Source organism: Nansenia antarctica (genome assembly GCF_963989245.1).
Source record: "Nansenia antarctica genome assembly, chromosome: 5".
Classification (NCBI taxonomy): Eukaryota; Metazoa; Chordata; class Actinopteri; order Argentiniformes; family Microstomatidae; genus Nansenia; species Nansenia antarctica.
Window position 1 is genome coordinate 41,830,055 of NC_137690.1, and position 13,575 is coordinate 41,843,629.

At 46.6% G+C, this 13,575-nt stretch overlaps 1 protein-coding gene across 1 annotated transcript in view; it reads left to right on the plus strand.

Moving 5' to 3' along the window:
• The window catches only part of LOC308158038 (zinc finger protein 516-like), a gene marked incomplete at both ends in the record, with an annotated part of 46,590 nt that extends 37,316 nt beyond the window's left edge, over nucleotides 1-9,274 (plus strand). Inside the window, 3 exons of the mRNA XM_080531629.1 lie at nucleotides 3,836-4,079; nucleotides 4,207-4,363; nucleotides 8,819-9,274. Of these exons, the coding sequence (XP_080387755.1) occupies nucleotides 3,836-4,079; nucleotides 4,207-4,363; nucleotides 8,819-9,274 (857 nt within the window). The remainder of the gene's footprint in view (nucleotides 1-3,835; nucleotides 4,080-4,206; nucleotides 4,364-8,818) is intronic.
• Nucleotides 9,275-13,575: the final 4,301 nt, after the last annotated feature.

Sequence of the window (13,575 nt, forward strand, 5' to 3'; positions counted from 1 at the left end):
TACGAAACACGTGTGTGTGTGTTTGATTCCATTCCGTGCCATTACAATGAGCCTGTCTTCCGATTTCTACCTCCACCAGCCTCTCTGGTGCAAACATTCCACCGCTACCCACCTACTGGACATTTACCGCCAACAGCAAGTCATAAACATGACCTACCGTAACACTAGAACAGCCATGCCTTTTTACCTACTAAAAGAGCCGCCTCAGGGGTTTTGTTCTTTACAATGCTCAAGCTGCTATTTACACACAACAACCACTAGTAAATTAGCCTGCTTCCTGAACAGAAAATGGCAAAATAGCTTTAAACTAGCTTATCCTGATGCAATTTTGATGCTGGGATGCTGGGTGGTAGAACGCACATATCTAGGAAAAGTCATGAAAGGAGGGTCCTGAAATTTGATCGAGTGCATAGATATAACATTTTTCTTTACTCACAGGGGACCCCTCATGGCTGATTAAGTTAAATCTGGTGATGAGATTACTTGAAGAGGTAGAGTTCCTTGAGCTCAACATACACATACACTGATGAGCCAAAACATTACAACCACCTGCCTACTATGCCTAATATGCTGTTGGTTCTCCATGCCTAACCCTAACCCTACAAATCCGCCATGTCCGACATGTGTGTCCTTGTTGTGTGTCCGACATGTGTGTCCTCCCTTCTGTTTTTCCCTCTATCATTCCACATCTATGTGTCGTCAATTGGCCAATAATTCCTGTCAATCATCATTCCCATTCAATCAGGGGTGTTGCCCATCTACAAATTGGAGGGCTGTCCGTTTAAATGTTCCTCATGGTCCCTCATTGTTAGTTGACTGGTTTTGTGTTTCAGGTCAAATCAAATTATTTGTATAGCGCTTTTCTCACAAGATGTGATTCAATGCACTTCACATGATGACAGAGCACACAAGCAGGCAAACGTAAAAAAACCTGTACACTGTGTAGCCAGGAAAATTCCCTTGCAGGCCTCTACTCATAGAGCGACTACTACCCGTTTGCCTACCAGTGCACAGCAGCGGCCCCCAAATTCCCCCCCCCCCCAGCCGCCCCACACACTCGGCCCGCCCCACCACCAGCACACCCGGCCCAGCCAACCAAGCACAGACCATAATAGCCCCGCACCAGGCTAGCCGAACCAGGTGCCCCAGCGGCGGAACAGACCAAGCACACGAGAAGGCGGGGGGCCCCCGAGGACCACCGGTGCACAGCAAGCAAGCAAGGGCGAAAAACCTGTACACCGTGTATCCAGGAAAAAATCCCTGCATCTTATGTTTGGTTGCGATTTGTTTGTTGTCGACTCTTAGCCTTATTTTCTCTGTGTTAAATGCTCTCAGGTTTGTTGCTCTGGGTCTTTGACTTGCTGCTGAACAAGTCAAAGACCCAGGAAATCATCGTAGACTTCAGGAGGAAAAAGTCCGAGATCCAGCCCCTGCTCATCGACGGAGAGAGCGTGGAGAGAGTCTCAACCATCCGATTCCTGGGGAACCACATGCGGGATGACCTGACCTGGAAGGACAACACAAAAGGCACCATCAAGAGGGCACAACAGTGGCTATACACCCTGAGATGCCTCAGGAAGGAACACAGCAAGCAGGAGATACTGGTGACCTTTTACCGCGGCGCAGTGGAGAGCATCCTCACCTACGGCATCTGCAACTGGTTCTCCAGCTGCACAACAGCGGAGAGAAATTCGCTACAGAGAGTCGTGAGAACAGCACAGAAGATCACCGGCGCCCCCCTCCCCTCTCTGGAAGAGCTGTACAACACACGCTGTCTCAGGAAGGCCTCCAAGATCTCCAGGGACCCGACCCACCCTGGGTACGTACACTTTACCAGGCTGCCCTCGAAAAGGCGGTTCAGGACCCTGGCCGCTAAGACTAACAGACTGAAGAACAGCTTCTACCACAGGGCCGTCCAGGCCCTAAACACAGCAAAGACCTAAGTTCTGGGCCCTGGACAGTCTGGACGGATTGTATGGCAGCTGCTGGACTGAAAAAATCAGGTGTAGTGCTGAGGCACAAACATGTACATTTCAAGCCTGCAAACTGTGACACTTTAAATAACGTGAAACAATACTATTGTGCAATATGACAACCCTAGTCGTCTATCTGTACAGTATAGTACAGTGGATTGTGTACATAGCCTTTATTTATGTAAACCAGCTCCTTCCCTTCTTGTGATTTTTTTTTTTTTTTTAGTTTTTTTTTTCCCCTTTTCCTAACACCAGGGGAGCCACCCCTCCTAAATTTCGTTGTTTGGTACCTGTACTGTAGCAATGACAATAAAGTCCATTCATTCATTCATTCATTCATTCATTCATTTTGTTAAGTATATAGTATGTACAAATATTTCAGTAATCTCTTTTGTTATAGTAGTTTCTTTTTTTAGTAAACTAGTTTTTGCTTTACATTGAACCTAAGTTTAGTTTCGGTCACTAGCCATAGGAAACAGGTGTGTACTGTAGTATCACCCTCGCCTGGACCGGCGTAAACACCCCCCCCCCCCCCCCCCAGCTAGAGAGCACACAAGTCAGAGTGCAGTTTACAGTTTTTTATTTGAGTTTACTGCTGGTTCCCTTGAACCCTTCCCTCGTCTGGAGGGGGCGAAAAAGGGTTATTCCAAAGGGAAAAATCCAAAAGGGAAAAAACTGGTATAATTCCAAGAAGGGGTTAACTGAAATACTTCCTCTTTGGAGGGTAACTTAGGATACTGTCCTTTTCGTATTCGAGGCTGGCTATCGCTCCGAGCCAGGGCAAGGGGAGCAGAGGGACTCAGGCGCTCGTCTGCCGTTCGGGGTGGGGGGAGCCGTTCTCAGGCTGGGTCTCGGGGTAATGAATGTTTAATGACCACACGACCTAGGTCGGTGGAATTTGTTTTCGGTACAGGTGGAAAGCTCAATACAGCAGTGTCAAAAACACATACACACATCAGGGCTGCCAAGTCTCACGCAATCACCGTGAGACTCACGCATTTCAACCAGTTCTCACGCTCTCACGCCGCAACTCTATTTCTCACGGCGAGAAATAACCATTTGTTTTACGGGACTTTTATTTTTTAAATTCCTTGAAAGAAAGCTACCGGACATGAGTTTCGTGACGTCCTCTTTCTGCACTCGCGTTATTATGCTTGCGTGCGCAGTCGGAGCGGTAGACGAGCGTTGCATCTGTGTTCACGCGAGCTGCAGCATGAAGCGGACGGCCAAAACGGTAGGTAAATCTCACCTCATTCGAATTAGAATCCAGGTTCTTGATTAAAATATAAACTAAATTGAATCACTTAACTGCTTGCGAGGTAATTGATACTGTGAGCTCGTAATTGTAAAACTAAAACTGTGAGCAGTGAGCTCGTAAAAGGATATTTAGCGAAGTACGTAGTTGGCCCTGGTGGTGGTGTGTGTGTGTGTGTGTGGGGGGGGGGGGGGCGATGTTTCAGACCAGGCGGATTTTCTTGTGCTTTTTATGTGCAACTATGTTTAGTTGTAAAAACTACCTCAAATCAGAACTTCTGATTTTGAATCATCCTTGCATTTTGTCTGTTTAAAGATGTCATCGAAGCAGAAAGCAGGGAGCAGTAAGCAGGCAGACCTGCTTTCAATGTGGGCAGCGAAGGGTCAGCCCCCTTCCAAAAAGGTTGCCAGGTCAGAGGAGACAGAGGAATGGGACTGATGTGATGGAAGATACTTAAAGAAGGGTATTGAAGTTAGCTATTGTGGTTGTTGATGATTGTAAATGAACTCTGTAAACGAACTATTGTAAACAAACAACAATATTTTTTATTTTAAACTTACCTGTTCTAAAGTAATTGATAGTTGTATTGTTATTGTGTCTCTGGCAGGAGAAAAGCTGAATATCGGCTTTACTACTCGAGCTACGCTCAACAGGCTCCTTGATGCAGGAGACATTACACCGCAGCAAGTGGAGAGGTTCCAACAGGCAGCACTGGCATTTCTTTTGAGGGCTGTGGAGTATGCCATGGAGAAACTACCCCTGCGAGAGCCCCTGCTCAAACATGCCATGTTTGTTGATGTCCAGCAGAGGACAGAGTGTGGTGTGGAAGATGCCTTGTACTTTGTTGACAGGTTAGGGTTGACAAGTTCTGATCATTTTGAATAGATTTTTAAGTTTGATAATCACATCTGAAAAACAAACCCTGCTGTTCCAGCTGCTGTAACTATATCTGATCAGTGCACATTGTGTTCTTTTTAGATTTGGTGAACTTCTCCCGTACCACGGACCTCAAGAGCATGACAAACTCAGCGAGGAGTTTCTGGATTACCAGTTCATGGACATTCCCATGCCACCAGACCCAGCCACATTCGACGTTGAGAGCTTTTGGGGGAACATGGCATCAGAGAAGAATAAGGTAATAATTATTCTGCACCCTTTGACATACTACACATTGAGGCTACCTTCCCGAGACTAAAAAAAGAAAGAAAATAGATATCACTATGAACACATTCCCAGTTTGTTATGTACATAAAAACTAAGGAAAATGTATTGGAAGTTTTCTGAATTGTATTATTGTTTATGTTTATTATGCTAATTAGATGCTAATTGGGCCGAATCTCCAGGATCACTCACACCATCATATGTGTCAACATATGTTTATTTATTTTTTATTTATGTTGACACATAAGAAAACAAACTTTTTCCATGAAAGATTGTGTCTATGTCCTCGTATCAGCCCATACATCAGGAAATACTGTCCATAGTCATAAAAAATCTATTTTCGCCATGGTTTTGGTATAAAATGTACTATAAACAGGGCTATGAATGATATATCATCAAACTCTCGTGTGGAAAGAAGCAGAATATGGATAGGAAGAAATGTGGAAAGTTTGGTCTGTTTTGGTGCAAGGAAAATGGACAACTCATATCCTAGTGTGTGGACAAACACATAAAAACCAATTTTCGGGAAAACAGACTCAAAGTTTTGTATTGTAAAATATGAAACATTTTTATTTGAAACTGCTATTCACAAACACAAAACCTAATCAAACCATTAGCAATAAACATCCTAAACACCTGACTGATAACCAGTGATGCCGGTAACGCGTTACTAAGTAACGCGTTACTCTAATCTGATTACTTTCCCCAGTAACTAGTATTCTATCGCGATACTATTTCCAAATCAGTAATCGGATTAAAGTTACTTATTCAAGTGACTGTGCGTTACTATTGCGTTACTACCTCATAACTTAGGCTAAATGCAGTATTTCTTTGTAATGTTCGATAGTAAACAAACATTTCTCGCGTCTTGGGGAGTGACGTCAGAGATATGCGTTAAATAGCTGGAAATATAAGAATTATTTTGAGTTTGTGTCAGCAAAGGATGACAAGAACATAAATGTTGATCATTGATAAACTCAGACTCACCCAGTTTAGGATTAGGATTATATTAGGATCATATCTGAATGGTCAGGGTAGGTTTTAGGTTTTGTGAAACCACTCCTTGCTAGTTACTGTTAAATAAAGATTATATTTATTTTATTGTTTAAAAACAAGTATTTATGTTGGGTGAGGCAAAGAAAGACTCTTTATTTTGTTGTTTTAAGTTATTGTTTAAAGTTTAATTATGTAATTTAAGTTACTGTTAAAATAAAGTGAGTTTTGGCAAAACCAGTTTTAATTTTTATGTTGCGGGGGGGGGGGGGGTCGGGTGCCTAGGCAGCTGCCAATAGTAACTAAAAAAGTAACTAGTAATCTAACTTAGTTACTTTTAAAATCAAGTAATCAGTAAAGTAACTAGATTACTTTTTAAAGGAGTAATCAGTAATCAGTAATCAGAATACTTTTTCAAAGTAACTGTGGCAACACTGCTGATAACTGAATAACATAAACTGAACAGAAATGCACACAGGCTACAAATAGTGGCTGTTATGGAATAGAAAGTGTCTCCCTCTCTCACAAACCTCTGGCACCACCATGTAATCAGCACACAGAACTACAGCCAGCCAGCCACACACACACACACACACACACACACACACACACACACACACACACACACACACACACACACACACACACACAGATGGACAGCATAATTACAGCAGTTGACAGTGACAGGTGTTCTTGTTGTGACATTCTTTCTGTCATTTGCTGAGCAGTGTTTGTTTGATGTTGCTTGGTTTGTACTTTTATTACACACCTACAGTAGCATACATAACCTCAGTATCACAGTATTATATTATTGTTGCAATACGCAGTGTTTCCCAACCCTCTCCTCGGGGACCCCCAGCCGCACCACATATTTGATCTGTTCCACCACCAGCACACCTGATTCAACTAATCAAGTACAAACCATAATTGCTTTATAGTTTATTTATTTATTAGTTGAATCAGGTGTGCCCCGAGGAGAGGGTTGGGAAACACTGCTAGAGGGACTGTGCAATATCTTTACCTTCGAAGCACTTTGAATAGCATCAACATTTTCCTCCACGTCCACTTCACCTTTCCTCTTTCTCTTCTCTCTGGCCAAGCGGAGCTGCATCTGCTTCTTTTTGTCGAATTTGAAACATGAAACTTTCATCATGTTTGTTTTCTTATCGTATATTTTCTTGTCTAACTTCTCTCTCTCTCTCTCTCCACTGGGACAATCCTTCTGCGTAACTCGACTGAGTCAATCCTTCCGCGTCACATGGGACACGAGAACCAATCACATTCGAGAATTTTCGCATCAACCAATAGGATCGCGTATTTTCAAAGAATTCAACCTATCTATTTTAGTGATTGGTTGCTGATACAAGGGGCGTTGTATATTTTTGGGGCGACCATTTTGAGCGAGAGAAACAGATCTTTCCAAAGAGCCCAGGGTTGCCGTATTTCAGACAGCAGCCGTTTCGGTAAAGCGGTGCGTAAAGTACTAACTTTTGGCGAATTTATGAGGATTTTACGGACACATGCACCACAATCAAGTAAAATAAACAACCAAATGTGTTTTTGTCGACGTTTTATTGTCACTAATATGAAAGAAAACATGTTTAGGAGGCAAAATAGCACCTCATCTCAAAATCGAAAAAAAAAAGGGAAAAGCGTTTTGGGGGAGGTAGCCTCGCCTTAATCAACTTGCTGCAGAAGAAAATCCTTGAGTAATTAGGCTTCCTATGTAAATTTCTCTAAGGTGAACGGGATGAGCAGATTTGGGAGGCTCTCTCATATTGCCAAATTGGTTCTTTCATAGTATTCGTTTCGTATCTCACTATGGGAACGCCCCCTGCGTGACCTCATCAGAAGCTGAATTACACTGCGCCAGCCCATTGGCTGGCCCAGGCGACGCTTGTGTAAGGAGTGACGGGACCCTCCGCCTATATAAGGCTTACACACGGCGTCTGTCGTCATTCAAAAACCTCTTCTCGCTTCTCACTGGAGCTGACGACAACTGTGCGGGTGGCTAGAGCTAAACAGTCCACAGATACGAGCGACCAAACTCGTGCCGACGGGCTCTCAATGCCTCCGCACTCCTATCAGCCTACCAGGCTGAGCTGGAGGAGGATTTTGATTGATTGATTGAAAACTTTATTAGAAGATTTGCAGAAGTAGGTACATGAAAGTACATATTACATACAAGGTCAACTAACAGGATAAAAACCCAAGAAAGCCACTGGCTTATTTCAATTGGGGTCCTTGATTCTCAATTCATCGTTACATGTAAGACAGACAAAAAAGCTAGTACTATCTACAAGATAATACAGACAAATAACTATTACTATCTACAAGATAAACACACATCCATCATGGGAAGAACAATACAACAAAACATAAGGTATGTACAGCGGGTAGGACAGGTGGGGACATACACCACAGGTGGGGGCGGGGGACAAAACACAAAGTATGTACAGTGGGTAGTTCGGGTCTTTTAATCTGATTTTTGATTTAGGGGGTCCAGTTACGGATTGCAGCCTCCTGTAAATGTTTTTTGAGAGTGGTTTTGAAGGTGGGCAGTGTTTTGCACTCCTTTAAGATTATAGGAAGGGCGTTCCACATTTTTACTGCATAGTTTGCAAACGAGTTTAACCCCTTGTTTGTGGTGCAACGCGGTTGAACGTGGTTCGTGGAGCTTCCTCTGGTGTTGTATGTGTGGACGTTGTTCACTTTTTGGAAGTATGTTGACAGGTACTTGGGTGTCTTTGTGGTGTAGCGTATCTTGAAGACCAGGCCCAGTGCAAGCTGCTGCACTCTGTCAACTACTCGTAGCCAATCAAGGCTCAAAAAATGAGCAGCGGTTAGATGTGTCCTAGGGTTGAGGCCTAGCAGAAGCCTAACCAGTTTATTTTGGGCTGTCTGGAGTCTTGTTTTATGGGCCTTTGTGGTTCTATAGTACCATGATGTTACGGCATAGTCGAAGTGACATTGAATGAGAGCTCCTGATAGGGTCCTCAGTGTGTTTTTACTGACAAGTGAGGATATCCTGTACAAGAATCTAGTTCTATGGTTAACTTTTTTGATTACTTTTGCTGCCATTTTATCTCCGGAAAGATTTGCCTCTAAGATGGAGCCCAGGTATGTAATATCCTCTTTTCTTGTGATATTAATGTTACCCACTTTTATTTTAAAATTTTCAGCCTTTCTGAGTTTAGATGGGGATCCGTATAGGATGGTTTCAGTTTTACCTAGGTGTATTGATAGTTTATTGTCAGCTAGCCAGATGCAGATTCTACTCAGTTCAGTGCTTAGCGCTTTTTCCACCTGCAATATGTCCCTGTCAGAGACCAGCAGAGCCGAGTCATCCGCGAACATGACTGTTAAGCCAGACAATAGGCCTACCCTATGGGAGGAAATCTGCGTTATAACGGATCACATTCTCCGTCTCCACAAGATGGCCATTCAAGCCACGGGTAAATCCATGGGTCTCATGGTACTGCAGGAGAGGGCGCGTTGGCTCGGTCTCACCAACCTGTCGACGAAGGAGAGAGAAGAAATTCTCGACACCCCTATCGTACCGCAGGGTCTCTTTGGTGCAGCAGTCACCTCAATGCAGAAGAGATGTGAGGAGAAAAAGAGAGAGGATGAAGCTATGGAGCTGTGCCTTCCGAGAAGAGCGCAGCCCGCAGCGCCCGTGACCCAGCCACGGCAGTCATATGCGCAGGCTGTCTCTCGCCCGGCCCCTGCTTTCAAGACCCCCAGAGCGGCTAGACAGCAGGCAGCGCCTCAGGCACCCAGAGGTCCCAAGAAACCATGGGCCAGGAAACAGGCTCCCCGGGCCAGACCTCAGGCGTCCCCGCCCCCTCCCCCGGCCGCCGCGTCGGCGAGGAAGAAGAAGTGGGTGATCTGACAGCCTCTCCTCGGGAGGAGAGCGAGTCCAGTTGGCCCCCCTCGCTGACCGCTCTGTACCCTCCCAGCTCCGTTCCAGAGCAAGTTCGGTACGACATGTTCCATACAAAGTGCAAGACCACGGTCGGCGTCCGTGTTCACATGCCTTCCGGGGGAAAGCTGAGAGACTGTTCATACTACAAAGTTGTTTGTCACTCAAGCACGTTAATGCACAATGTATTAAAAATGTCCCGACAAGCGCATCCAGGCAGAGTGCCAAGGGCGTTGTTAACAATGTTGAAAAACATAAAAATAAAAGATGTTGAAAAACAAATCTTTCTCTGCCATAACGCAGACCGTGGGACTAGCCCGTCCTGCGGCTGTGATGCAGAAAGCGGCCCGACCGCGCACAGCGCGGGAAGGCACGCTAGGCGGCTGTTGCGCGCCCCGGCCACAAGGGGGCGCCAACAACTCGCATGTGACGAGGTGGCCAGTCAGCCCGCTTTCCACGCATCAGCGGGAATGGGCAGACTGCACACAGTCAGACTGGGTGTTGAGGACACTATGAAGGGGCTACAGGCTCCAATTCTGTGTCGTTCCACCCCCATTCAGAGAAATACTGTACTCTCAAGCTCAGGGCGAACGAGCCAATATTCTCCTGGAGGAAATCTCCATTCTAAGGGAGAAAGGAGCTATAACAGTTGTACCTCTCGAGGAGACCCACAGAGGTTTCTACTCGAAGTATTTTCTGGTCCCAAAGAAAGGGGGGGGCATGAGGGCTATTCTAGACCTCCGCGTCTTGAATCAGCATCTCAGAAAATACAAATTCAGGATGTTGACACACTCTTCCCTGCTAAGTTTCATACGAGCAGGGGATTGGTTCACATCAATCGACCTGAAGGACGCTTATTTCCACATTCCGATATATCCTCCACACAGGAAATATCTGAGATTCGCTTTCCAAGGGATAGCGTACGAATATGTGGTCCTTCCCTTCGGCCTGTCACTAAGCCCAAGGGTGTTTGTAAAATGCACCGAGGCAGCAGTGGCCCCTCTCAGACAGAGGGGTATCAGAGTGGCCACATATATCGACGACTGGTTAGTGGCAGCCACCAACCGCAAGGAGGCGGCGCGTCACACAGCGGTCATTTCGAAACACCTAACGAGTCCGGGGTTCCGAATAAACATGGAAAAGAGCATGGTGACACCCTCTCAACGCATCGCGTTTATAGGGCTCGCACTGGACTCTATCCGAGCCAAGGCGTTTTTGTCTCCAGAAAGAGTGGAGACGATGCGCGCGACTATAGCGCTGTTTCGCAGGGGCAACATAGTTACCCTTAAACAATGCCAGAGGTTGTTAGGCTTGATGGCCTCCGCTGTGGTGGCCATACCCCTGGGGCGCCTGTACATGAGAGGCATCCAGCGCTGGGTGGCCTCTCTGGGCCTGGACCCCCACCACGACGGTCACCGTCGTGTGAGGGTCTCCAGGGATTGCTCACTGGCTCTGCACCAGTGGAAGGACCCAGGTTTCATAACACAGGGTGTTTCTATGGGACCTGGCCTGAACAGAAAAGTAATCACCACGGACGCCTCTCTGAGAGGCTGGGGTGCCACTTTCGAAGGGAGAACGATAAACGGGGGTTGGGACCCGCACTTACATTCTACCCATATAAACGGCCTGGAACTGCTAGCTGTTCACTTGGCTCTGAAACATTTCCTCCCGTGGTTGAGAGGACATCATGTTTTGGTGAGGACAGACAACTCCACGGTCGTTGCCTATGTAAACAGACAGGGGGGACTGAGGTCCCACCAGTTACACACTATGGCACACAGACTGATAGTGTGGAGCAGTGCACACATGCGGTCGCTGAGAGCAACCCATGTACCGGGCATTCTGAACTACGGAGCAGATTTGTTGTCCAGGGGCAACCCACTGTACGCAGACTGGAGACTTCACCCCGAAGTAGTGAAACAGATTTGGTCACGATTCGGTCAAGCGACCGTGGACGTTTATGCTACGGCAGAGAACGCCCAGTGTCCTCTGTTCTTCTCTCTGCGCGATCGGGGAGCCCCGCTGGGAGTGGACGCATTAGCGCACGAGTGGCCGAGGACCCTCCTGTATGCGTTCCCACCGGTGGCACTCATTCCCCCGACTCTGGCCAGAGTGAGGGAAGGAGATCTGTCCATGGTGCTGATAGCCCCGCGTTGGCTGGGAAAGCACTGGTTGGCGGAGATTTTTCAACTCCTTTCCGGTCCGCCATGGCAACTACCGCTGCGCAGGGACCTGCTGACCCAGGCGCGGGGGGAGATATTCCATCCCCACCCAGAGAGATTGTCTCTGTGGTCCTGGCCCGTGAAGGGATCAACCTTGCACTAGTGGGTCTTCCCCAAGGGGTGATCGACACTATTCAGTGCGCCAGAGCCTCATCAACTAGAAAGTTGTATGGGCATAAGTGGCGTGTGTTCGAGACTTGGTGCTCAGAGTCACACGCTGTCCCTTTTCAGTGTTCTGTGACAGTTATTCTGTCATTTCTACAGGACCTGATTGAGAGGGGTAAGGCTTTCTCACCCGTTAAGGTCTATTTGGCAGCTATTTCGGCTTGTCATATTGGCCTGGGTGGAAAGTCGATAAGCCAGCACCCGTTGGAGTGCCAGTTTATGAAAGGGGCCCGAAGAAAATTGCCTACGTCTAGGCCGTTAGCTCCTTCATGGGACCTCCCTATGGTACTAGATGCTCTCTCCTGCCCACCGTTCGAACCGCTGGAACAGGTGGAGGTGAAAGTGTTAACGCTTAAGACGGTCCTATTGCTTGCTTTGGCTTCGGCTAAGCGCATAGGTGAAGTCCATGCGCTCTCGGTGCACCGAGAGTGTACAAAGTTCTCCCCAGGGGACTCTAGGGTCAGTCTGATGCCTAACCCAGCCTTTATTCCGAAGGTTATAGGCTCCTGCACCCCTATAGAGTTGGCTGCCTTCTATCCCCCGCCTTTTGCCTCGGAAGAGCACAGGCGGTTGCATACTTTATGTCCTGTCCGCGCGCTGCGTGTTTACATAGACAGGACTCAGGGTTGCAGGAAAGGTGACCAGTTGTTTGTATCCTGGGCGAATCCACACACGGGAAAGCCAGTGTCGAAACAGCGCCTTTCCCATTGGGTAGTGGCGGCTATTGCCTTGGCTTACTCTAGTAAGGGTCTACAGCCCCCCGCGGGCTTACGTGCGCACTCTACTAGAGGTTTGGCGACCTCCTGGGCACTCTTTAAAGGGGTGTCTATTCAGGAGGTGTGTGCGGCGGCATGCTGGGCTTCGCCCCACACGTTCGCTAGATTTTATAGGTTGGATGTTACGGCTCCAACGCTATCACACTCAGTCCTCAGTTTGGGTTCCTCTTAGGACGTAGTTCCTAGAGTGTGAGGGTCCATTCTGGGACAGTTATCGTTTTGCAGGCAGGTCTGGCAATACGGGAGTAAGTATATTCCCATAGTGAGATACGAAACGAATACTATGAAATAGAACTTTAGGTTATTTACATAACCCCGGTTCTCTGAGTAGTATTCGTGAGTATCTCACCGGACCACCCTCCTTGCTTTAGAAGCGAGGAAGAGATTGCTTGTTTTGAATGACGACAGACGCCGTATGTAAGCCTTATATAGGCGGAGGGTCCCGTCCCTCCTGACACAAGCGTCGCCTGGGCCAGCCAATGGGCTGGCGCAGTGTAATTCAGCTTCTGATGAGGTCACGCAGGGGGCGTTCCCATAGTGAGATACTCACGAATACTACTCAGAGAACCGGGGTTATGTAAATAACCTAAAGTTGTGGTACTTCCGCATTCAAATGCTGATGCAGAACGAGTGTTCTCCGGGGTGGGGCTGAACAAAACCAAAACCCGTAACAGTCTGGCTCTTGATGGAACCCTTTCATCCATCATGACGGTGAAGATGGCTGGCCTCGAGCCAGAATGTTTCAAGTGGGAGCCCCCTACCTCTGTTATTAAGGCATCAAAATCTGCCACAAACACCTACAACACAGAGTTATGAACACCGCTTGTAAGGGTTGGGGTTGTTGTACTGCATAAGATGTTGTAACTTTATAGGTCACATGGTTAATTGACAGTTAAAAGAGTGATTAATATGTTACATGGTTGATTGACAATTAAAAGAGTGATTAATATGTTACATGGTTGATTGACAGTTAAAAGAGTTATTCTGATGTTACATGGTTTATTTATTTATAGATAGATGATAATAAATATAATATATTTTTATTACTGTCTGAATTTGTCTTGTTTTATACAATTTTCCAATTGTTTTCATTTCTTGTGCTGGTTTA